This window comes from Mauremys reevesii, linkage group 3, assembly GCF_016161935.1.
Source record: "Mauremys reevesii isolate NIE-2019 linkage group 3, ASM1616193v1, whole genome shotgun sequence".
NCBI lineage: Eukaryota > Metazoa > Chordata > Testudines > Geoemydidae > Mauremys > Mauremys reevesii.
In genome coordinates this window covers 66,782,069-66,808,567 of record NC_052625.1, presented here as the reverse complement: position 1 = coordinate 66,808,567, position 26,499 = coordinate 66,782,069, and the positions used below count along the sequence as shown (strand labels likewise).

General features: G+C 42.3%; 1 protein-coding gene across 4 annotated transcripts in view; it reads right to left on the bottom strand.

Annotated features, from left to right (window-relative positions):
• RMDN2 (regulator of microtubule dynamics 2) overlaps positions 1-26,499 on the bottom strand; it is a 61,900-nt gene that overhangs the window by 5,304 nt on the left and 30,097 nt on the right. For 2 of the 4 annotated variants that reach the window (XM_039528628.1, XM_039528629.1), the window contains 5 exons: positions 24,304-24,379; positions 20,988-21,065; positions 12,538-12,636; positions 9,956-10,009; positions 9,784-9,864 (listed from right to left, as the gene is read on the bottom strand). In XM_039528628.1, the coding sequence (XP_039384562.1) occupies positions 9,784-9,864; positions 9,956-10,009; positions 12,538-12,636; positions 20,988-21,065; positions 24,304-24,379 (388 nt within the window). Of the gene's footprint in view, positions 1-8,449; positions 8,535-9,783; positions 9,865-9,955; positions 10,010-12,537; positions 12,637-20,987; positions 21,066-24,303; positions 24,380-26,499 lie in introns of those variants that run through there. The other 2 variants (XM_039528630.1, XM_039528631.1) reach the window with 2 other exon arrangements.

Sequence of the window (26,499 nt, the reverse complement as noted above, 5' to 3'; positions counted from 1 at the left end):
TGCACCTCCCTTCAGTCCTGGCATGTGCTGCCATCTCAATTGATATTTCTCCTACACGCCCGTAACTAGTCCTTGCTGCACCAACATGGCCCATGCTTTGAAGACTGCTGCAATCCATAATATTTTTATTGCATTGACAACTATGTTCAAACATTTAGGTGACCAGATAGCAAGTATGAAAAATCGGGCCGTTTTTTTTTTCTTCAGGGCAGGAGGCATATATAGGACAAAGCCCCTAATATTGGGATGGTCCCAATAATTTCGGAATGTCTAGTCACCCTACTTACATTTGAGAGGATCTTGCCATGAGTGCTTAGTAATAAACTAATCATCAGTTTCATCATAACATGTTAAACTCAATACATAAATGTAGGATAGGTTATTCATATGTAAAAAGTCACCACACAAGTGTGCCCCCAATCAAAAAAATGCAAATATCCAGGTCATCTCTCCATATACTTTTTTGGACTATGAAGAATGTAAGCAATAGAAAAAGTCAAGCCTTTTGGCAATAACTTAAACACCATGTAGATTATGATGTACGAGAGAGAAAAAGAAAAGAAAAAAGGAGAATATAGACGGTGTTAACCTTCCTTTGTTTTATAAATTTAGAACCTTATAACATATGGTCTGTTTTTAAGCGACATGTTTCAGTTATTAGTCTGTAAGAGTAAATTATGGCGCCCTCAGGATTGCCAATTCTGGCTGGGCCCTTCATTGAAATTCAGACAGTCACAGTCAGTGCAAATGGAATCCACAACTAAATCAATATCTAATGCCTTTGGTATCAATTTCTCCACAAACAGAATATAACCCATGCCCTCCTTTTCTGCTCCAATCATACAACTATGGTGGTTTACCAAGATTTCTAGCTCTCTTCCCATGGCAGGATTATGGAAAAGAGGCAGCCACTCTATGGTTGACCTTGAGACCTATTTTTGACAATAAAACTGATTTCTCCCCAATCTCAAATGCTCAATAAAGGTAATTTCCACTTAACATTTGGTACTTTTGTACTCCCATGCCATATCTACAAACCAACTTTTCAAAGAAATTTCAAATTAGGTTTATTTGAAATATCTTGGCAAGACCTAGTAAGGGTGAACAGTTTTTGAGATTGGGAAAAGCACATTTAAGATGATACAGGAGTGTTACGAACATCAAACTTTCAAAGGGGTCAAATAACTGATGGAGGTTGCAACTCTCTCTCTCTCTCTCATACACACACTCATTTATTTTATTTATATATACACACACACACACATATATATATACACACATATATATCGTGCAAAAATATATATGTGAGTGTCTTTAGCTCTTTCCTATGCAGACTGTTGAAAATGTGAATCTATCACTAGGGAGGTCTGTCATGGTGATTAATATACACAAAAAAACCTCACAGGCTGAGTTCTTCCCCTGTTGCTGCATTCTTGTCCAATATCAAGGAATTATTCAGATTTTCACATTTCCCAGCTAAGTACCTTGACTCATCTGCTCTCTACTCTTGATCCCACAAGTTCCAGATCTTAATCCTTGTTTCCAGTCCCATCTGTCTCCTCCTCATGGACTTTTTAATATTTGCAAGAGCTGCTGTAACCTTTAGTTAATCCCTGGCTCCTGCTCACCTACTAAGGTCATCAGGCAGTGGATGCCTGTCAGGAGTAAGGCCCTGTAGCTGCAGTATTCCTGACATGCAAACGAGCCAGCTAGGCTGCCTGATGGACTGCCCTGCCTGATTAGCTCAGGAAGCTAGCAGGCCAGTTTTTAAATACACCCACGTCCTCTCTGCTTCCCTGTGCTTGCCTCTCACCAAGCCCTGCTCCTCCACAGCTCCAGCCCAAATCCTGCCCTGCATCTAGCCTTGTTTCCATCCTGTCCCAGCCCTGCTCCTACCTCAGAACCAGACCTGCTCCTGCCATCCCTGACCCTTGGTAATCCAGTTTTGATTCTCAGCTCTGATTCCTGATTCTGACTCGCTCTTTACCATTGGCTCTGTCATTTGGCCTCTGACTCCAGTTCTGACCTTTGACCATGGTTCTGACCTTGTCTCAACCCAGGGCTTTGGCATTTGGACTCTGACCACTAGGCATGACTGCCTATGGCCCTGTCTCCTGACAATGTCTTCATTGTGCATTTCTATAACACTCAAATGTGTGTTTCTTTTATGTCTGCAGGGTTATTGTAGCCATGTTGGTCTCAGGAATTAGAGAGAGATTATGGATGAGGTAATATCTTCCAGTGGACCAGCTTCTGTTGGTGAGAGAGACAAGCTTCCAAGCTACACAAGAGCTGTTCTTCAGGTGTAGCTCAAAAGCTTGTCTTTCTCACCAACAGAAGTTGGTCCAATAAAAGATATTACCTCACCCATCTTGTTTCTTTGATGTTTAGCCTTAACTCTGAATTTCCTGTGTTTTTATTAGTAGTTTTTTGATAACTACAGTATTCTGATGCATTGTACCACCATTAATATACTTATATATAGTCTCAATCTTAACTCCAGTTTAATATAATTTTTGTCTGGATTTGATCAATCTCCCAGTGTAACTGAATAGCTCTTCCTGCTTTGCTGTTTTCAGCTCTTCTGAAACTACAACTCTTTTTGGGGGGGATAGGGGAGGCAGGTGTTTATAACCATAGTCCCTCATGTTTATTTTTATATGAGGCCATGGATGATTGGAACCTTCCAATTTTTTCCAGGAACATGTCACTAAATCTTTTATTATACTGCTTAGCGATGAATTCATTGTTCCCAATAGGCAAGCATGGTACCTTCACTGTGGCCCACATGTAGGATATGAAGCTAGTTATTTTTCCTGGTTTTCTTTTTATATTTGCACATATTAAAATTATATTTTTAGGTTCTTGCTGCTACAAGTTTCACCACTGACAATATACAAGATTCTTTGTTTAAAAACAAGGAATCAGTGTTCTCAGTTCTGCAACACTAGGCCTCCTTTGCCTGATGAGAACTGTATTTTAATACTATATGCATACACACACTCACACCTCCTTTTTAAATTTCAAATGACTGTTCATATTTTCAAATTAAATTATAGCATTTTTCTCCCAAGATTTCAAAAAGTACTGTTTTCATTTTGGTAGTCCACCACATCTGCTTTGGACAGAATTTATATAACGCCTTTCGCACTCTCAGTTTCTCAAACCACATTTCAAACTAATGGTGGCATAATGACCACTGGCCAAACAGATTAGCCATTATGCATTCAACCAGAGTTCACACACAGCCTTGAACATTAGGATCTGTTTCATTGAGAGGGCAAATGTTTCCCAGGACCCTGAGGTTACCCACCTGGAGAGCAACCAGAGAGAAACAGGACAACGTAATGTCTCATGCACTTCTAACTGTTCAACACCCCATTACAATATGAGATTTATGACCAGTGGAAGACCATATGATTCATCAAAGCCTTCTGTTTTAGTACAAGCGATAAAGGAAAAGAAATCTAATATAGTGCTGTACCACCAATTTAACCCCTAAATCTAGTTTGTGACATTACTCCTGTATTCTCTTATTTTAAAAAAGACTGTGTACATGATTGTGGCCCCTTGTTCAGAGATGCCAAGTTGCCCATTTCCAAAACCTCAAGATATAGGGACTTACAGGAACAATGACCCTGAAGGATAATACATTCTCTTTGAGAAGTAGTTTGTCATTTTACTTGAAGACTTCTCTTGTGCCCCCTTTGAAGAATTACTCCCAGTTTGATACTGGCCCACTGAATCTTTTTTTTCCTTCATGAGGGATATTGTCTATTTAGAGATGCTCCAAGCTGGAAGTGGCCCCCTGGGCATAAGTGCATATTGTAACGGGGAGAGCAGAGAAAAAGAGGATATTTGGATAGGACTGCTGTCCCGGATCTATGTTCATTTAAACCAGCTGAAGATCTGGGCCTATGTTTTCTAAGATCAAAATTCATTAGGGACAAACATGAATATGATAATAGCCTGATTTTCAGAGATGCTAAGTACCTGTAGCCCCCACCAAACTCAGTGCAAGCTGTAAGTGCTCAGCAGCTCTGAGAAATCAGGCCATCATTGACTATTATTTCTAGTGTTTATGCAGCAACGTAAATTGCACCATAAAGTGCTCCAAGTGCTTGTTCCTTAAAATCCATTGCTGCACCACTCCAGGGACTTTGTCATATAGGGCTGGATCCACAAAGGGATCTAGGCACGTAACTGCCACTTTAGGCACCTAAGCCCAAAATGTACATCCTCAAAACACCTACTCAATTGCTGCTTAACCTGGTAGGCACCTAAGTTTCCTCTGGTAAAGTCTCCTGATGATGCCAAACAGCTTGGTGACTATACTCCACCAGGAACCACAAACTAGGTGTTCCCCTGCCTCTCTCACCTGCAGGGCTCAATCCGGTAGGCATTCCCAGAAGCCACCTATCAGACTGCCCACACCCATCTACCAAAAACGGAGCCCAAAAAGAAGAGGTGGTGATGGCAACAGCAACCCTCTCATACTCAGAACACTCACCCAAGATCTAGGCGACCAGGGTTCAAGTCCCTACTCTGCCTGATGTGGAGCAAGATCTCTTTCCCTTCCCAGGTGTGGGCCTAACCACTGGGCTTTAGGGTGTTCTGGGGTGGACCACTCTGTCTCACTTTTGAAACTGTTCCAATTTGTAGGAAATACTTAAACAGAGAGAGACAGCTCTCTTGCCCAATGGTTAGGGCATTCACCTGATGGTTCCAGTCCCTGCTCCAGTGAATATCTAACTATTTCATACTAAGTGGAACAGTTTCAACAGGATAGATTCCTACCTCAGAAACCAGTAGTTAGGGAACTCACCTGAGAGGGAGGAGACCTGGGTTCAAATCCCTGATGCAAATTAGACAGAGTGGGGATTTGAATTGGGGTCTCCCACATCCTGGGTGAGTGCTCTAGCTACTGGATATAAGGGGGCCACTATTACCACCTCCTCCATTTTTTTGTGAGAAAGAGAATGACTTGGCTTAGGCACCTAACTCCAGGAAAGGGTTCAAGTCTGTGAATCCCGAATACACGAGGCACCTCCTTCCGGCCCAGTGTTAAGCACCTAAATCCCTTTGAGGGCTGAGGCTTAGGCCACATCTCTCTCCGCAGTATTTCCTACTGGCTAGTTTAGGCAGCTCTTTGTCCACATACTGGCCTTTGTGACTCCCATTCTTTGGCTTCTAACTCTCCCCATGCTTTTTATAGGGATTCTAGCTGCCTAACTTGAGACTGAATACCATTAGGTGGCAGGAGACTTAAATGTTAGACATCGCAATGCTGAGACTCCATTGCGCTAGGCCCTGTACAAACACAGAACAAAAAGACAGTCCCTGCCCCAAAAAGCTCACAATCTAATTACAAGACAAGAGACAACAGGTGGATATAGACAGACAGGGAGAAGCACAAGGAAACAATGAGACAATATTTATCAGCATGACAGGCAGCGGTCTCAGCACACCAGCTGCCTAACTGCAGTCAAGCTTTCTGTAGGCCCTAGAGCAAAGTAGAGTTTTAAGGAGGGGTTTGAAAGACGATAATGAGTTAGTTTTGTGGATATTCATGGGGAGTGTCTCACAAGCATGAGGGGCAGGATGGGAAAAAGCACACAGGTGCCTGCTTGAAAATTTAACAAGTGGATGATGGAGGCTGGCCTCATGGGTCGCTCAGAGGAGGGAATCAACTTTTCATTAGTGAATGAGAGATAATAGATCGGGTGGAGATAGGTCGTGAATGGCCTTGAAAGTAATGACAAGTAGCTTATGTTTCATATGACAGAGGAGAGAGAGTCACTGAAGGGATGCAAGGAAAGAGGTGCCATGGTCAAAGTGATGGGCTAGGAAAATGATCTTTGTAGTAGCATTCTGAATGGACATCAGTGGGACAAGATTGTATTTGTGACAGCCAGAGAAAAGGATGTCACAGTAATCGAGACACGGGATGAGAGCCTGGACAAAGGTTTTAGCTGGCTGGCTGGATTGAAAGGCCATTTTACACAGATGTTACACAGAAAGAATCTTCAAGACTTAGAACCAGCCTGGAAATGAGGACCTAGACAGAGGTTCAAATCAAAGATGACACCCAGGTTACGGCCCTGAGTGACAGATAGAACAATAGTGTTGTCCACTGTATTATTATATTATGCTTCCGCTTTTTATGTAAATATACATATTTCTCAACAAGAACCAGTCTTTAAAAAAAGAGAGTATAAGCAAAGAATTCCCCTGCTGAATTACCCACGTGAGAAGATGGCTGTCATTACAGTCGGAAATGATAGATTTCTAGCATGACTGTGACAGCATCTTAAGCCATATGGCAGATGATGAACCTCAAGACTGAACAATTATACTGAAGTAACCTTCACATTGAACACATTCTGCCTGAATTGCTTCTCCTCCTCTCCATCTTCAATCTATAACCTCCTTATTTTCAGATCTGTTTCCACTTTAGATACTTTATTGATATCCATTTACTATTTTCTTTCCATGAGCCTCTGCACTCTTAGTACAATCTCTTCCCACTCCAAACTAATCTGACTAGATATTCTTCTCACCTTAATCTCCAAACCCTGAATCATTTCAGGAGCTTTTCCATCACATTTTTTCCAATTTCAATAATAGTCTTTTCCTTATTCAATAAACAGAACAATCCACAATATTCTAAATCAGATGTAAGTAGGGCTGACATTTGGCACAATTCATCTTTCAAATCTCTACATTATATTTACTTGTTTCACAGACTTTGCTTGTTGTTTGATCACACACATTAGTTTTACTGCATTACTGACTGTGACCCCAATGTCTCTTTTTCCTGGACTTTCTTCTAAATCTAATCCAAAACATTTCACATGTAAACAAAGCCAAGTCAGGCAAACAACAATCCAGGGCCAGAACATTGTGATATCTTTAAAATCATGCAAAACAAAAACCAGTGAATCATTTAAGTGTTTTAGTTGAACAAGTATTTTGTTGCTAAGAGGGGCTCAATTCGTCCCCACTCTTAGGCTTGTCTACACAGTGGGGTGCTACGCTCTACAGGGTATGATTTCTAAAGCACACTAATGTGCTGAGCATTAGTTGGTCCATGTAGATGCTGCTGCTGTTCAAATGTTCTCTAGTGCATTTTAACATAGTGCTGTTTGCCTCAAGCTCTCTTCAACCAGTTTTCACATATATCTTGAAGAGAATTGATCCTTTTGGCTTGCTGTATTCGATGGATCGTGTGCCCACCATAACCTTCTGGGATCTGTCTGTTCTATTTTGATGCATTTTTATTGTGTAATAGCTGAAATGATTTCCTGTACTTTTTCAGCCGGAGCTCATTACAACATCACGTGGATAGCACTAGGATGAACACGGGGGCAAAACTTAAACCCATTCAGCATACTTAGGCCTGCCATGAGTGCAGGGGACTTAAACAGATGACCTCTCAAAGTCCCTTCCAGTCTTATGATTCTATGACTAATGTGAACATACTTAACTGTCTCTGCTTAAACCAGTTCAGTTACAAACTGTTCCCCGAATCCACTGGTCTTGATTTTTCTACAATGTACTGTGTACTGCTAACTGATGAGAGATCCTCTTAACTTTAGTTAAAAAAGGATAAACTCAAAGCATATCTTAGCATTAAGTAAAGAATGAAACACTGCTAAGGAGATTATTAATATTTGTTCCAATAAATATTACCAAAAAATGTCATGCTTAATTTATTATATTTAATATATTATATTATTACAATATACCCTAACTTTGGCTGAAACTAAGGCCCACCCAGAAGCTGCTCTTGGTGCAGCAGGCAGTGGTCTGTCTTCTGAGCAGGAACATTTGACAGAGTTGTCAATCAAACTATGAGGCCACTTAAAAGTCTTATTTCCTTAACTTCAAGAACTGAATGGGATAGAGCCATTTCCTCTCAGAACCACCTCTATATCTCTCTCCTGTCCCACCACATCTGCTATGCTCACAGTAGGTCCTTATGCTGATAAAGCTCAGGTCTGAATTTGTGACACTCTAGGACATTAAGGCATTTTCAGTGGAAAGTCTGTAATCATGGAACTTGCTTCTACAGGAGACCAGAGACTATGTATGGATCTTATTGCCACGACCTGGTCTACACTGCAGAAATTAAACCAGTTAAAGTCTCTAGAGTAGTTACAGAATGCTTTGTGTCCACACAGAAAAGCACTCCAAATGGTCAACAAAGGATCTGATAGTCAGTTAGAACAGACTTTCTTCAGCAGATGTAACTGGGTAAAGTTCATCTGGTTCAGACTTACTAGTTTAACAGTAGTGTGGCTGAAGACAAGTTGAAACTTGTCCTCCTCCTCCCACTGACCCACGATGCACTGGTGATCTTGCAGAATCACCAGGCTCCAGAGTACACCGCTTTTAGAAGGAGAACCAGAAATCCAGGATCCAGAGTCATTGAGACCGAAATTATTTAGGGTAGCGCAAATGTGGCCAATGGGGCAAAACTTTTCCGCATGTAAGGTCTGAGTCCTTTTTCTGCAGCCACATTAGGACATGAGCTAAGAAGCAGAAAGTCACATCTTCACATTCCATCTAAATCACATCAAAACAGTGTAATATTGGGCGATCCTGTCGTAATACTGCCCCCCATCACCAGATAAAGAAACAGATCTTAAGGTGGTTAAAGAAAACTTTGTTTGATAGCATTTGGTCTGGCAAGGAATCACTTATCAACAGATGTGATTGTGAAATCTATACTTTTTTTTATTGTTTTGCCTTTATGGTCCCCCCTTCTCTACTGTTTATCTGTAGGTTTCTGTCTGGTTCTCTGATTAGTTATGTAACAGACAGAAACAATTTTGCAAGATTTATATCAGTTAAGGTGGTGGAGTCTGGTTAAAGAACTGTTTCTTAATGGGCTAGGACTGGTGAAAAATACTGTTTTGGAGCACTTTGGTTACGGTAAGCAGGACTCAAGTTTACCTATATAAACTGGGGTCCAAAAGGAAGTTCTTTGGAAATTAACTCTAGGACACAGCCCAAGATCAGAGCTGTCAGACCTCAACAGCCTGCCAGCTATATCGTGCAGAAGCTGGAGGAGCCCCGGATGACCTGATCCTGACTGGCCACTAGGAAAAGTCTGTCTGCCTTATTGGGAGTGATGAGCATTGTATGCTTAGCATGTGCATTCTGTTTTGGTAACTGTTAATAAACAGCGTTTAAGGGTATTACTGTGTAAGGCTCTTTCACCGGTATAAGGGCCTGCAAACCCACTCTGAGCCTTAGAAACTGGGCAAGGGTGGGTACTTAAATTAACCAGATTACGCCCTAAACCCTGTGGTGGCCCCGAGCTCTAGGAACTGGGTAAGGATAGGTGCCTAGGAACTGGGAAAGGGTGGGGATGCCTAAATTAACCGGGTTACGCTTTGAGCCCACAGAAGGGTAAAGTTGGAGTGCCCCAGAGTGTGCAGGTAACAAGCATGGCTAGTAGGGACATACAGAACAGTTTGAGCTTAAGCTAGTTTAATACAAATAGATGAATTACAAATGGGTCAATTCTTTGGCATAAACCAGACTCTGTACAGCAAGCTTTAGGAAGCTTCCCAAACAACCATTTTGTCAGATATTTCACACAGATGGAATCAACTATTGTAATAAACTGTCTTAAAAAGAAAGGAGAAGGGTTTCACCTTCAAGAGGTAAAGTGGTGTAGCTTTATTACCCTAGTGCATTTGGACACCGCAGTGATGAGTGCCAAAGAGAGGATAACAATCACAACAGAAACTCATTGCCACTTTCGGTACTCACCTCATTGGTAACTGGTAACACTGATGATGCAAAATCACAGTATTTCAGTGCATTGCTTCTCTGGCCAAGATCTTTGTAGCACTGAAAGAAAAAAAATGTGTAAAAACTAACCAGGGCCTCTATAATACCAGATTCTATTAATTATTTTTTTAAAGTAAACTGTTTTAGTTACCTTTGCCAAATACACATAATTGTATTTGGAATATCCAGGATGCATTTCTTCAGCCTGAATAATAAAATACAGGAAACAACAGAGACACAAATATAGCGTGATGAGACTAATGTGGTCAAGATACAATTTCCAGTAAAGCACAAAGCTTCCTCAAAGACTTAGGCTGGGTCCCTTCTGTCTGAATCATCTCATATCAATGCTCCATAATCCCTTTAGCACTATTTAAAAAAAATATACATCTAAAATTCTTATGGTTAACACACAAAAGCTGGAAAAGTAATTTTTTGAGAATTTGCTGAAGTCCTGGAGCTTCTCTCTCTTAAATGCTTACAAAAGGATCAAGAAAATGCATCATCCCAGGTACAAAATCAACAACGTTCATCCATTCATACCAGGAGGAAGATAATAATAATGCACAAGTCCATGGGGCCTGATGCAATGCTTATAAGGGTGCAGAGAGAGTTGGCTGATGTGATTGCAGAGCCATTGGCCATTATCTCTGAAAACTCATAGCGATCGGGGGAGGTCCCAGACGATTGGAAAAAGGCAAATATAGTGCCCATCTTTAAAAAAGGGAAGAACTATAGACTGGTCAGCTTCACCTCAGTCCCTGGAAATATCATGAAGCAGGTCCTCAAGGAATCTATTTTGAACCACTTGGAGGAGAGGAAGGTGATCAGGAACACTCAACATGGATTCACCAAGGGCAAGTCATGCCTGACCAACCTGATTGCCTTCTATGATGAGATAACTGGCTCTGTGGATATGGGGAAAGTGGTGCACGTGATATACCTTGACTTTAGCAAAGCTTTTGATACAGTCTCCCACAGTATTCTTGCCAGCAAGTTAAAGAAGTATGGTTTGGATGAATGGACTATAAAGTGGATAGAAAGCTGGCTAGATCGTCGGGCTCAATGGGTTGTGATCAATGGCTCAATGACTAGTTGGCAGCTGGTATCAAGCAGACTGCCCCAGGGATGGTTTTGTTCAACATCTTCATTAATGATCTGGATGATGGGATGGATTGCACCCTCAGCAAGTTTGTGGATGACACTAAGCTGGGGGAGAGGTAGATCCTGCTGGAGGATAGGGATAGCGTCCAGAGTGACCTAGACAAATTGGAGGATTGGGCCAAAAGAAATCTGATGAGGTTCAACAAGGACAAGTGCAGAGTTCTGCACTTAGGATGAAAGAATCCCATGCACTGCTACAGGCTGGGGACCGACTGGCTAAGCGGCAGTTCTGAAGAGGACCTGGGGATTAAAATGGACAAGAAGCTGGATATGAGTCAGTTTGCCCTTGTTGCCAAGAAGTCTAATGGCATATTGGGCTGCATTAGTAGGAGCATTGCCAACAGATTGAGGGAAGTGATTATTCCCCTGTATTCAGCACTGGTGAGGCCACATCTGGAGTACAGCGTCCAGTTTTTGGTCCCATACTACAGGAAGGATGTGGACAAATTGGAGAGAGTCCAGCAGAGGGCAACGAAAATGATTGGGGGCTGGGGCACATGACTTATGAGGAGAGGCTGAGGGAACTGGGCTTAGTCCGCAGAAGAGAAGAGTGAGGGGGGATTTGATAGCAACCTTCAACTACTTGAAAGGGGGCTCCAAAGAGGATGGAGCTAGGCTGTTCTCCGTGGTGGCAGATGACAGAACAAGGAGCAATGGTCTCAAGTTGCAGTTGGAGAGGTCTAGGTTGGATATTAGGAAAAACTATTTCACTAGGAGGGTGGTGAAGCACTGGAATGGGTTACCTAGGGAGGCGGTGGAATCTCCATCCTTAGAGGTTTTTACGGCCCAGCTTGACAAAGCCCTGACTGGGATGATTTAGTTGGGGTTGGTCCTGTTTTGAGCAGGGGATTGGACTAGATGACCTCCTGAGGTCTCTTCCAACCCTAATCTATGATTCTAAGTAATCACATTTATGAAAATTTACCCTTTTGAATTTGTTACCTGGCTTATACTTATCAGCTGCAGAAATAGCAGTGACAGATAAGTTACCCAATGGCAGCTTTAACATGTGTGCACAGTTTTCTTAAAATTGTGAATTCAAAGACAAATGCACAGGAACATGCTCCTATGTGACGGAGCCATTCATTTTTTTTTCATATTACATGCACTCTTAGTATTTACTCATCTCCCACACAAGGAAGAATTTCCCACTGAAAGCTACAGAATGCAAAGTTTAGATTAGAAAGAGGAAACTGCCACAGTGTCAGAGTTTTCCACTGAAACTGCATAAAAATCATCCTCATTTCTGCAAGTCCCTTAAAAAATGGGCTTAACATAAGAGCTGTTCACTAAGGTTACTGTTGACTCGAAGGCATCCGTATCTTTGACATGAAATCTAATAGCAATTAACCTGGGAGGTTACTGAAATTTTTAAAAAGAGAATAAATAAATACATAAGTGGTGCTACTCACTCTACTCCATACTAACTTTAAAAAAAAGTTATTATAGAACTATGTGAACCTTGAATTTATAGCTGCTGAACATAAATTGTTCAGCTGATCTCTTGAAAACAGTCACACAGAGTATTTGGTAAATAGCTACCCAGGAGAACTGATGGATAGGATCTACCTTAAGGAAATTCTGCAAAGCTTCCTGTACTGTTGAAGTTGGTGGAGTCCCAAAAAGAGTAGCGGCTACTTTCTTCTCAATCCAAGACAACTGTGCTACCTATAATAAAACCAGAGAAGGAAAATATACTTAAGGCTTACTTTCCAGTTGTGAAGCAAAATATTGCCTTGTATTACTGTATACTTACACAATTTGGTGTGCAAAGGAACACTAAAAGGAGTCTTTAATAAAATATTTTTGCTTCACTGTCGCAAAGAGTCATCTCTTATACACACATTGAATATTTGACATAATTTAAAGACTTTTTTAATAAATCCCTTTTTACTGTAAAATATAATATACACATCATGAGAAATTCAGTGCAAAATACTGATTAAACCGACATGAGATTATTACTACCCACATCAGTTTTTAAAATGTCAGGTTGAAATAGAGGGTAGAGCTTGATAGCCCATCTACTAAATATTTCTGAACATTAGAGGCAGTTGTTGACATTGTCATTATGTGGGAAGCTAATGCTCTTCTAAGACAAGTTCATTTTTTGTGCAGTGATTTGACACAGGTATCACTAAGTAGGTGCCCAGCTGTCTGCTTGAATTCTGACCAATGGCACATGCCAAGGAGCCTCTCACTTCCCAGGATTACAGGCTGGTGTAAAGGCACCTTCTGGAGTTTTCTTCATTCTGTGTTGTCATTGTCACACTACAGTATATACTGTATGCCATTTCCTTTCCATATATAGCTAGGCATACTCCAGCAGTCACAAGAAAGGATTCTTGAGAGCGAGTGGGTTGGTCACTGCCATAATATTTTTAGTTCCACCACCTAACCCAATGAACAGAGATGCCAAATCCCTAATCAAAGCAGAAACAGCAAAAAGATGACAATATAGGGATGGAGAAATTGGTTTTCTCAAATGGGATGCCACTTCACGGAGTGGAGGAACTTCCTGTTTTCCCCCCAACTAACGTTTGGAGGAAAACTAGTGTTTCTGGAGAGGAAAAGCAGGATGATTCTCCTGCACATCTGTACTTTAACCGTACATCTGATGCTTACTGAAATTGACTAGGATTGACAAGGCATATGCCCAAGGAGTTAGGCACTATGGGTATGTCTACACTACGAAATTAGGTCGCATTTATAGAAGTCGATTTTTTAGAAATCGATTTTATACAGTTGATTGTGTGTGTCTCCACTTAAGACCATTAAGACAATTAACTCGGCGGAGTGCGTCCACAGTACCGAGGCTAGCGTCGACTTCCAGAGCGTTGCACTGTGGGTAGCTATCCCACAGTTCCCGCAGTCTCTGCCGCCCATTGGAATTCTGGGTTGAGATCCCAGTGGCCGATGGGTCAAAAACATTGTCGCGGGTGGTTCTGGGTACATGTCTTCAGGCCCCGCCCCCATGAAAGCAACGGCAGACAATCGTTTTGAGCCTTCTTTCCTGGGTTACCCAGGCAGATGCCATACCACAGCAATCATGGAGCCCGCTCATCTGACCATCACCGTACGTCTTCTGGGTGCTGGCAGACACAGTACTGCATTGCACACAGCAGCAGCTCATTGCCTTTTGGCAGCAGACGGTGCATTAAGACTGGTAGCCGTTGTCGTCGTCTCCTGGGTGCGCTTTTAGCCGATCTCGATGAGGTCAGTCAAAGACCTCAGTGAGGTCTGTCAGAGGCGCCTGGACATAAATGGGAGTGACTCCAGGTCATTCTCTTTTTAAGTTTAGTCTCATGGAGATTCAGTCCTGCCTGCAGTCGTACTGCACCGTCTTCTGGCGAGCAGCCAGGAGACGACAATGGCTAGCAGTCGTACTGCACCGTCTTCTGGCAAGTACCCAGGATACGACAACAGCTAGCAGTCATACTGCACCATCTGCTGCCAGCCTAAGATGTATAAGAGAGATGGAATGGATCAAAACAAGAGAGACCAGATTTGTTTTGTATTCATTTGCTCCCCCCTTCTCTTCCTCCATGAATAGTGGGGGGAGGGATAGCTCAGTGGTTTGAGCACTGGCCATGCTAAACCCAGGGTTTTAAGTTCAATCCCTGATGGGACCATTCTGTGTATTTCTCCTTGATGCAAACCCACCCCTTTTTGTTGATTTTAATTCCCTGTAAGCCATGTCGTCAGTCTGCAATGGCAGACAATCATTTCACGCCTTTTTTCAGCACAGACGCCATAGCACCGCAAGCATGGAGCCCGCTCAGATCACTACGGCGATTATGAACACTGTAAACACCACGTGCATTATCCTGCAGTATATGCAGAACCAGAACCTGCCAAAGCAAAACCAGGTGAGAAGGCGACGGCAGCGCAGTGACAAGAGTGATGAGGACACGGACACAGATTTCTCTCAAAGTACGGGCCCTGGCAATGTGCACATCATGGTGTTAATGGGGCAGGTTCATGCCATGGAACGCCGATTCTGGGCCCAGAGAGATAAAGAATTGACACCAGCAAACCAGCAAAACACCAGGGACCATACGCTGTGTTATGCAATGATTCCAGACTACATGCTATTGGCCTGGCATGGTAAAGTGTCCTACCATGGAGGACAGAATAAGGCTGGCCTCCCCAGAAACCTTTTACAAAGGCTTTGGGAGTACCTCCAGGAGAGCTTTATGGAGATGTCCCTGGAGGATTTCCACTCCATCCCCAGACACGTTAACAGACTTTTCCAGTAGCTGTACTGGCTGTGAATGCCAGGGCAAATTAATCATTACACACGCTTGCTTTTAAACCATGTATAATATTTACAAAGGTACACTCACCAGAGGTCCCTTCTCTGCCTGGCTCCAGGTCCAGGGTGAGAAACCGTTCCTGGCTGTTGGGGAAAACAGTTTCTCTGCTTCCTTGCTGTGAGCTATCTTCCTCGTCCCCAAAACCTGCATCCCTGTTGCGTGCTACTCCATTGACAGAGTTAAAGCACAGGGTTGGGGTAGTGGTGGCTGCACCTCCTAGAATGCCATACAGCTCATCATAGAAGCAGCATGTCTGGGGTTCTGACCCAGAGCGGCCATTTGCCCCTCTGCTTTTTTGGTAGGCTTGCCTCAGCTCCTTAAGTTTCACAGGGCACTGCTGCGGGTCCCTGTTATAGCCTCTGTCCTTCATGCCCTTGGAGATTTTTTCAAATATTTGGGCATTTCGTCTTTTGGAATGGAATTCTGAAAGCTCAGATTCGTCTCCCCATGCAGCGATCAGATCCCGTACCTCCCGTTCAGTCCATGCTTGAGCTCTTTTGCGATTCTGGGACTCAATCATGGTCACCTCTGCTGATGACATCTGCACTCACCTGCAGCTTGCCTCGTTGGCCAAACAGGAAATGAGATTCAAAAGTTCGTGGGCCTTTTCCTGTCTACCTCGCCTGTGCATCTGAGTTGAGAGTGCTGTCCAGAGCGGTCAAAATGGAGCACTCTGGGATATCTCCCGGAGGCCAATACCATCAAATTGCGACCACACTACCCCACACTACCCCAAATTCGACCCAGCAAGGTCAATGTCAGCGCTAATCCCCTCGTCGGGGGAGGAGTACAGAAATCGATTTTAAGAGCCCTTTAAGTTGAAAAAAATGTCTTAATCATGTGGACGGGTGCAGGGTTAAATCAATGTAACGCTGCTAAATTTGACCTAAATTCGTAGTGAAGACCAGGGCTAAGATTCCTTGGCAACTGCTGGCATGACCTTCATAGAGGGGCAAGAGAGGAGGGGACGCGACCAAAGAATGAAGAGATGAGAAGAATTCATGTGAGAACCAGGAGCTGAAAAATGTGGTGAGTCAACCCTGTCTCAGCTTAGACCGAGCATCACATTGTAACCAAAGACTTGGGCCTTTAAAATTCATGTCTGTTGTGCTACAGTACTGATGATTGGTGGTGAATGAGAATGGGGGATGGAGAGCTTCAGAACCCTCAAACCCTTACTTAGTTGCTCCTCTGCTCTTTGCTGCTGCAGTCGGCTATTATCCACCTGATTTTGAAAGCTGATAGCTTTCCATTAAAGAAAAGAATCTATCCAAAACTAATGATCGTAACATATACCTAGCCACTGCCATTCACTATAATTTTAAAATTTTCACCGGATGTGAATTTTTTATTTCTTATTATAAACTGTTCTATAAAATATGCCATTGCAAAGTATTAATGTAGCCAGCATACAACAGTAAAGTGTATACAGACTATTTTCTTGTCTGACCTCAATCGTTTTGGCCAAGTTTGAGTAGCATTGCATGGAGACAAAGCAACCTGGCCAAGTCTCGCTGGTCTTCTGGCAAAAGCCAGTTCCTGAGAAATGATGTCATCAGTAAGTCTTTCACTTGAAACCACTAAAAATAATATTCTGCAGATAAACAATATTAAGAAGTAACTGTAGCAATTTTCATTATCTGTCTCCCTCCCAATGCCTCTTTCAAAGACCTGGTTTCGAGAGAAATACTCTTTGACAAGCTCGCGGTTTCCTGTTCATTAAAACAACATGGTGTTTCTCCCCTGCAATGCATAGTGCCAATATCGTGCTACTAAGTGCAGCATGTGAGCTAAAACGTACAAATGTAAGCTAGTGTGTAGATAAAATGATTCCTCCTCCTCACACTGCACTTTTCACCTGCTCTTTATTTTCTAAATCCCATTGAGTGGGATAGAGAGGTTGCATCAGAGTTTAAAAGAATATATTGCTTTCTTCAAGCCAACCCATTGCTGCAATGCTCTTTGCTCTCTTAGAGTGGGAGGAAGGTATTACTGGTATCTTTAGGTCCATCTGATCCAGATACAGTGAACCCATTAGTAGGGTAGGAATGAAAAAGGAAGGGAGAGAAACTGCTCATATTGAACATCTCTGGACCACCCAAAATTCTAGAGTTACTTACACACACACACACACACACCCCTACTATGATGCAATAGTGAAGGGCACTTCCAAGTTTTTGCACTGTGGAATTTATAATTTGCTGCTTTAATTCTGCAGGCTGAAATTTAAATACAAGTTCTGTCTGGCAGTTGTCTTGTTTTCTTACCAGATTTAATCAGAATTACTTTACTGGGGTCTGGCTTGGTATTTTGGCTGGCTTGGGTGCGCTTTTGCACTGCTCAAACTAAAATAAATAGCTTTGCTCTGCCTTTTTTATATTACAAAGAAACGCCAATTTAAAGCAACACAGTTATCTACATTTTAAAAGTATGGATGGGAAATATTTCATTTTTAATAATACTTAATGTGCACAGGGCTTGGTACTATTATTATGGATAATACATAAGCTTCCTACTGCCTTCTACAGAGCTTTAAGCATTCAGATTGATACTCTAACCGCTTCCTCTAGGCAAAGAGAATCCTCACCCATCCTACTGGAGTTGTTCTCCATTCCCTTTGTGTCATGGAAGTGGTGCAAAAATAAAAGGCACAAAGTTGGCCCAGAATGTGTATCCTATTTAAAAAGGTGTTTCAGGGCTATACTGATGCCAAGGAAAGAATTGTATTGGAGCTGTTGAACTCAAACTTGTTCCAGTTTTAAAAAACCCTTTAATTACAATGTTTGGGGTTATCCCAAAGAGTGTGAGATAGCTGGGGAGGCCTGTACAAGATGGGTTTCAGAAAGACTAGGTGAAATGCGGACCCTCTCAATGGCCGTGGCAAAATTCCCTTGACTTCAATTGGGCCAGGATTTCACCCACTGTCTGCTTCCTGGGTTCAGAACCACAGGTTCCTCCTGGGAGTGGAGAGCAGAGCAGGACGTGGCTGATATCACAGGAACACAGTATAAGAAGAACAAGCCATCCGCAGGCCTCTGATTGATTTTTTAACCTTTCTTAGGTTAGGATTTTTGAAGCTAGCCCATGGCTCTAACTTCATAGCTTGAAGCTACCCTGACGGCATTGCAAAGGGCAAGGGAAGAAGCATTATGGTCTCATTTCAGGAGAAACATAAGCTTCTTGTCACCGGGATCCTTGAGGGTGCCTGTCCCTTCTACTGGGAGAGTGGGTTTATTAGCATTTTACAAATGGAGGAATCCCCTTTGGGATCTGAGGAGAATTTTGATGTTCTCCCTCTTTGAACTTTATACACCTTCTGGCATAATCTGGTGATGCCCCTCTTTCTGTGGGGTCTTTCCATTCAGAGTCCATTATACTTTCTGGAAATCAGATATTGAAAACAAGGCATCATCCCAGGATTTTATCGTTTCCTGATGTCCCTTGGAGGAATAGAATCCATACCACCATCAGGATCAATTTTGAAGGCTAAACAATTAGCTTTTGGAGGGCATCTGTCTTAAAAAAGCCTGCTTTCCCCCACTGGAGTCTGTCATACATCTGAGAGTCTGAAGAAGACGACAGTTCTCTACTATCTGAGGATGAGGAGGGTTCGGTCGTTTCCCTTTCCCATGCTTCTTTTTGTTTTCCCTGCTTGAAAAAGGTGCTCAGAGGAGAGAGCCCAAGGAGTCATCAACTCCCCGATTAACCCTACTATGTTGGAGGGGGAGAAGTCACCAAGATATCCCACCTACTGACAAAGAGGTGAACAATCAAGAAGACATCTCCAGAAACCAGGGTATCAATAGAAGGGGATGGGGACTGGCAGCTGCCTCTCTCTGTTACTGCCAGGGAGGAAAGAAAGCTACCCATAGGCTGCTGCCAGAGGTGGTGGCTGCCAAAAATCTCATACAAAATCCTACTATTGGAGGACGGGGAGCAGACTGCAATTTTCTACTGGAGATTTTAAGGCTACATGAGAAGTTCTTAGCAGCCTCCCTTTCTCCCAGGGTCCAGCAGTACCAGAACTTAGTGCTGTCGGCTAATTAACAAAATGCAAACTGTGTCCATTCAAAGTCTTTTTCAAATACCAGGAATCTGTTACCAAGGAAACAAACCCATTCAATCTGAAAATTCAGCCTGGGAAAGACTTGCATCCCTAAAGAATTTCCTCCCTCAATGCTTCCTTGGTAATAGCTAATTAAAAACACAATACAATTGTCCTCAATAAAACCTTCCAATCCATCCAATTTTAGCAAAAATATTACTGTCACCTACTTAAATATCATGAGAGGTTCTTCTTGTTTTATTACAGTATATTAAGATGGAACTGAATTAAGTAATTGTATAATGTCTCAGGACTTCTGGCAGAAATTAAATAACCGGACAGCCTCCTTGTTGTAAACTATCAGCTTCCAACACAAATACTTTCATGTTTGCCAGTATAAGAGTTGAGAAATGCCATAACAGTCTGCATACGTATCTACCCATTTATCCAGCACAAACTCCATAGGCTTTTCACTTACCAGTGAATGAGAGTAAGAGAATTACAAAGAATATGGTATAAGTAGTTGGGTCAAATTGATCCCTGGTGTAACATCACTGAAATCACTTGAGTTAAACCAAGGGTGAGTCTGGCAATTGTAAGTAATTTGCAAAAAGAAAACTCAAGAGAGTCAACTTTTAACACTTACATAGCCTTTATTAGAGGCCTTGCTGCAGTTTCACTGGTATGTTTTGGCTGTTCTGTACCACTCCTGTGATACAAAGCAGCTATAAATCCATCTCAACCAGAGGCTTAGGTCAGGTTTACAGCTCCTTTGCATTACTGGAGCAATGAAAAACTTTATTATAAAAAAGCCATGTATTTGTTTGTATAACTTTCAAGAAAATCTAACAAAGCTACAGCACTAAGATGGGATGTGTACTCCCACCTGGGGCCTGAAAGAGCTAATTTGGGCTGGGAAGGCCAGTTATGTTCCTGGATGCATTGGGAGGAAAAGCTGGATTTAATGAAACATGAGTGCCAGCTGGGAAGGAGCTGTGTGGTTATTAAAAGCCAGGAAGTTAAAAGCAGAAAAGGGGCTGCAGGGAGCGTCTACAATCAGTCTCTGAAAATAGAGTGGTGGGGAGGAGGAAGTTCTAGGATCCTAGCCAGACTAGGAGAAGGCTGGGAAGAAAAGTTGGGAGTAGAAGGGAACACCTCTGGACTGTAGGCCAGCGAGAAGGGCAGGACTGGGTGAGGACTCTGAAAAGGGAGTTAAGCCCTGAAACGGGGCAAGGCTAGGAAAGCTGAGCTATGGAAGAAGTCCCAGACTAAAGGGAAAAGAAACAATAGAGAGGCTTGCAGAAAGCAGCTTGTACCTAACACCTAACCACCCATGCTTCCTCTCCAAATCTTAGTTACCATTCATTGATGTGTGTAAATAATAAAACAAAATTCAAAACAAGAGGCTTTGAATAAGGGTATGTGGTATAGTTAACAAGTATGATAACAATAGGTAGTGAGGGCAGTCTGTATTAATAACCAGGCATGTAGAAATTATTTCATGACAAGTACATAGCAATGATTTGTTTACAATTTCAACATTTCCACTTCAATAAATGTGTCATTTCTCTCAGATTTCAGTTATAGTATTCCATTGTAAACACATCATCATTTTTCAGCACATTCAAGTCAACTGTTAGGCATAGAAAACAACTTACTGAATAGCACCATCTTCCATTTAGGTAATATAAAAAAGGTTCTTGAGGCTTAAGTTCAATTGCTTTGTCTAGATGTTCCTGTTAAAAATAAGTTCAAAAGAAAGAAAATGGGATATTCATTTCTGGTTGGGAGTTGCCTTCAAACTTTAAAACTGCATTGCAAAATCAGTGCAAATTTATTCAAGTTATCTTTTGTGACTGCTTTTGCTACAGTTCTTCTAATGATCTGTAAATATTTTAACTGGCAATACCCTTGCTTACAGAAGAAAACCGCAAACGCAATTATTTAACAACTCTGCACATAACGTACCAGGACACATTGCATTTATAATATGACCTAACTCCTCTAAAGTTCAAACAAACAGTTGAAAGAGATTTAAAACAAACAAACAAGACTGATGTACTCCAAACCTATTAAACTTTGGTTTTATCCAGAGGTGAAAGTAAGCCGGTCTGGTCCGGTGTACTGGCAAGAGCCAGTACGCCGTGCCGGACCGCACCGCACCGGCTTCCGCAGCAGGAATTTAAAGGGCTCTGGGCTCCCCAGCAGGTGGGGAGCCCAGAGCCCTTTCAATCCCACCCGCGGCTCGGCGGCCGGGCTGGGGCCGGGATTTACAGGGCTCAGAGCTCCCCGCCACAGCGGGGAGCTCCAGGCCCTTTAAATCCCGCCCGCAGCTCGGCAGCCGGAGCTGCGGTGGGGATTTAAAGGGCCTGGAGCTCCGCGGCAGCTGGAGCCCCGGCCCCTTTAATTTGCCCCTGAGCCCCAGGGGCTCTCAGCCACCTCTGGAGCTGGGAGCCCCCAGTTGATTTAAAGGTCCTGGGGCTCCCAGCCACAGCCAATGCCCCAGGGCCTTTAAATCTTGAGAAGCCCCTCCTCTTCCGGTTGAGGCCATGCCCCCTCAGGACTCCAGCAGTACCGGTAAGTCCTGTAAGTTACTTTCACCCCTGGTTTTATCCCTATCTGGTATTAGAAAAGTATAGCGCATCAACCCTATGCGAACACTCCTATTTTGCTTCCTAGATACTGTATGCCTGAACAAATGATCAACCACTGAAGTGTAACCTCCTCTAGTGTGGAACATGGCACCACATAACGTTTTATATTCAGAAGCAGGACCTGGTTTTCTGTGAGGTGGATAATATGAAAATACATCCACGGCAGATAGTCAGAAACCTAGAATTAATTGGACATAAATGTCTAAGACAGGAATTGAACCTCAGATCTAACTTTTCAATTGAAATGTGACTTGAAGTACAGCTCCTATGCCCATGCCCCGCAGTTCTGGAGATAAAATGGGTCTGAATTAAACAGTACAAAGAATAATAAAAATCAAATGAGATGTTTTCTTCCAAACCCACCTTTCCCCTCCTTTCTCCATTTTCAGGTCTCATTTTTTGAGGCAAATTATTTCTGCATAATCAGTATTTCAAGAATAAGGAATTTCTTGAAGGAGTTTTTTGCAACCCTGATTTATCATTTGCTTCTCAACATAACTCAATTGTCAGATACTGTAGGTTTCACTTTTCCTACATCTCTATTTTTTTCAACTAAGCCAGTCACTAAAATAGTGATACAAAGTATTATAACTTCTCATCTGGACTACTCAAATGATCATATTCTTGCAGATCTAAGAGCTTCCTATTTCATTTTTTTTGCAAACTATTCACATATATACTACTCTTTCAATCTATTTTTCCCTGTAATTCCCATGTTTCTATATTATTCATGTGATTTCAGAAGTTACCTCTGAAGAGGAGACTCTTACTGAAAATTGTACTGTTAAAATTTGAGACTCTTCTTAAACTCACTCCTTTTCTAACTGCAAAAATTACTTCTTAATTATACGACCCTCTTGTAATTATATCTGGCTCATGATCGATTCATTTTCTTCTATTCTTGACCTTTTCTGTGTGTCCAGATACTCTAGGCTTTACTCACTTGGTACTGTAAGGGTGGAATGCTCTCTGAGATGAGATTTGTACTATATTGATATTATACAATATGCTCTTTCACATCCCAACTTAAATAACACCTTTCAATTTAGACAATTGCTAACAATCTTCCTTAATTATGGAAGCATTTTCATTGATACAAACTGCCTTATTTGGCACCGGTGTTTATTAGTTTTTATTTATTTATTTATTTATTTACTGTGTAATGTAAAATGCCTTGGTACCGCTGAATAGTGATATATAAGGGACCATTCTGCTACCCTTGCTCTTGTTGAATAGCAGCACAAGTTTATCAGCCTTCTATTTCTGGATCTCATTCATTCATTGGGACTACTTGTGCAGTAAGGTGGTATTCAACATGGATCGTATAGGTGCATGTGAGCCTCAATAAATAACATTTAAAATATAATAGCACATGGTAAAACTTCTCCTTAGACACCTTTCAATTACAACTAAGATTTTAAGATTTCTGTGGCAGAGACTTAGTTCCTTCTTTTTGTTTTATAAAGTGTGATGCACATCCATGGTGCCATGTAATAGATAAAAATTAAACATCAAAAGAAACCTTCAAAACTGGAGCTACAAAGGAAATAACACAAGACACTGGGCACTGGTTGGTATAGCTAATAGAAGCAGGGATGCTGGCCACGGCATTCTCTTGCCAATATCCTAGGGGCCAGGACTCCAAGAAGCAGGCTGAGGGTCCCTATGGGAGTGTACTCTGCTGCTGTAGAGGAGATGCTGGAAAGAGGCTGAAATACAGGCTTGGGGGGCCAGACATGAGTCAGGAGCAAAAAGACAGATTTATGAATCACCCGTGTAAAGATGGTAATTGAAGCCATGTGTGTGTATGAGAATCCCTGGGAAAGATGTAAAGCTAGAAAAGGAGGATAAGGACAAAGCCCCTGGCAAGACCTTCCCCCATGTTACAATGCTAAGTGACATAGCCCACGTTTCTGAATGTGAAATATACATGTATCTGCAAATGGGAAACAGTAAACAAAATTATCACTTCCCCAGGGTGACATGAAGCAACATCAATCACTGTAGGAAATGGCTGCATTTAGTCTTAAACTTGTTTCATTTTTTTTTAATTACAACAGCAGAATTCTTTCCCCCCACTTTGCTAAGGTCAAAGAATAAAGCAAAAATCTTGCCATTGATATATGAAGTCATACTTAAATCCTTGTAGTTTGAAAGCTATGGACAATATGTGGTAGGAGCACATACAAATAATTTCTTAATCATAACACTGGCATTGAAACATACCCTGAGGCTGTTAGTATAAAAGGGAGGGTTTTGCAGCAAACTATCGGGGAAAGTAAATTAAGAATAGTTGCTAATGAAACTACTAAAAACATACCTTAAAGAGACAGCCATTCTTGATTTTGTTTTGTATACTGTCAAACTCAGACATATAGCCGCACATAATTGCAAACCTGGGGGGGAGGGGAAAGCAAAGCAGCAAAAATAAAGTTCACATATTTATGATCGTTTTAGTCAAATCCCTTTGAATCAAATTATAAGGGACTCCAATATTATATATTTAATTATATAAAATATTTCCATAATTACCTCATACATTGCTAGAATATTCCTGAAGATTTACTGTCTGGTCCAAAATTTAACGTGAGTTGTGAATATTTAGAAAATAGAAAAACATGATAAAATGGCAGCAAAAAAGTTGCCAGACAATGAGAAAGTATAACTGATTTAGGCCTTTAATGGGGTTTAAACCAGGGACCTCCCTTCAGAGCTGAAAGTACGAACTTCCACTACTTAAGCCAAAGGACCAAGGATAACATTTTTAAAAGTGCCAAGTGACTCAGGCACCAAAGTGCCATTTACAAAAGTGACGTAGGCCCGTAGGAGAAAGTCAATGGACTTAGGCTCCTGAGTGCCTAGGTCACTTCCCCCCCATCCTCCCATTTGGAATTAGGCACTTCTGAAAAATTTTACCCTTTGGGTTCTAGCTGTCAGCTGTAATGAACTAATTAACCTTATGTGGACCAGCCATGAGAGGTGGAGAAAGAGCCACACTCTCTTAATATGGGTTACATAAGCAACACACATATATCCTGGCATACAGAGAAGGGTGAAAGTTGCCACAGATGATGCTGTCGAGCTTGAAAAAGGAGCACAGCTCGCTATACATAAAAAACAGCATTATCATATCCTGTCTTTCAAAACCTGGAGCCAGCAGTGAATCTGCCAGAGCAAATCATTTCACCTCAGTGGTGGAGCAATCAGCACACACAGTACTACAACTAAGCAGCATCAAGCAGATTAGCTGAACACTATGTTGTGTAAGTGATATGTCAAGAATGACAGTGGGGGTGACAAGACAGGCCACAGACAGCACCTACAAAGGAAACCCATGATGTCCACAAGCAAATACAAATACTCACCCTATAGACAGTATGGAAATACTGAGCTTGTGATCATACCAAGCCGTGCTCAGGGGCATGGGCTTGGGGCAAGGTGGACAGCTGGCATGAGTTGCAATTATTTTAACTGCATGAATTGACCATGAGATATTATACATGAGATATTACATCTGCAAACACATATCATCACATCAAGCTGCTACCAGGGGCGGCTCTAGCCATTTTGCCGCCCCAAGCACAGTGGCACGCCGCAGGGGGCACTCTGCCGGTTGTCGGTCCCGCGGCTCTGGTGGACCTCCCGCAGACGTGCCTGCGGATGCTCCACCGAAGCCGCGGGACCAGCGGACCCTCTGCAGGCACGCCTGCGGGAGGTCCACCGGAGCCACCTGACGCCCTCCCGGCGACCGGCAGAGCGCCCCCCGCGGCATGCTGCTCCAAGCACACGCTTGGTGTGCTGGGGCCTGGAGCCGCCCCTGGCTGCTACTGATAATATGCCTGAGAGGCTAATAAGTCCAGAAGGACCACACACATTTGATAGGAATGTAACTGCAGCAATTGGCAGCTATGACTGAAAGAATAGAAGATTGGCTCTCAAATCATATGGTTGCATCATTCATGTATTCACAGGCTAGCAAGGTTCATAGAAATAGTTTCTTAATTACTACAAGAATGCAATGGTTGTCAGATCACTTACATGGTGCCAAAGAGGTTTGATAGGGATGTTAGAAACATGAGCGAAAGCAAAGGATAGAACTGATAGTTCATGGTGTGCAAAGCTCATAGAAGATCTTGTACATACATCTTCTGTATAAATGACTTTCATGGATTCTGTTTGTCTGGCAGATACAGGAAAGCACACAGAAGTAGAAGATGCAGCTACACAGAGACTAGTCTATGATATTGTATTTGAGAAACTATATGTGATCATGTAATTAAAGACTGTACCAGACTGCATCTTCAGGAAGGATAGGTCCATCAATGGCTATTATCAGGACAGTCAGGAATGCTACACCATGCTCTGAGTGTCCCTACTCTCTGTGTGCCAGAAGCTGGGGGTGGACAACAAGGGATGGATCACTCAATGATTGTCTGTTCTGTTCATTCCCTCAGAAGCACCTGGCATTGGCCACTGTCAGAAGACAGGATACTGGGCTAGATGGACGATTGGTCTG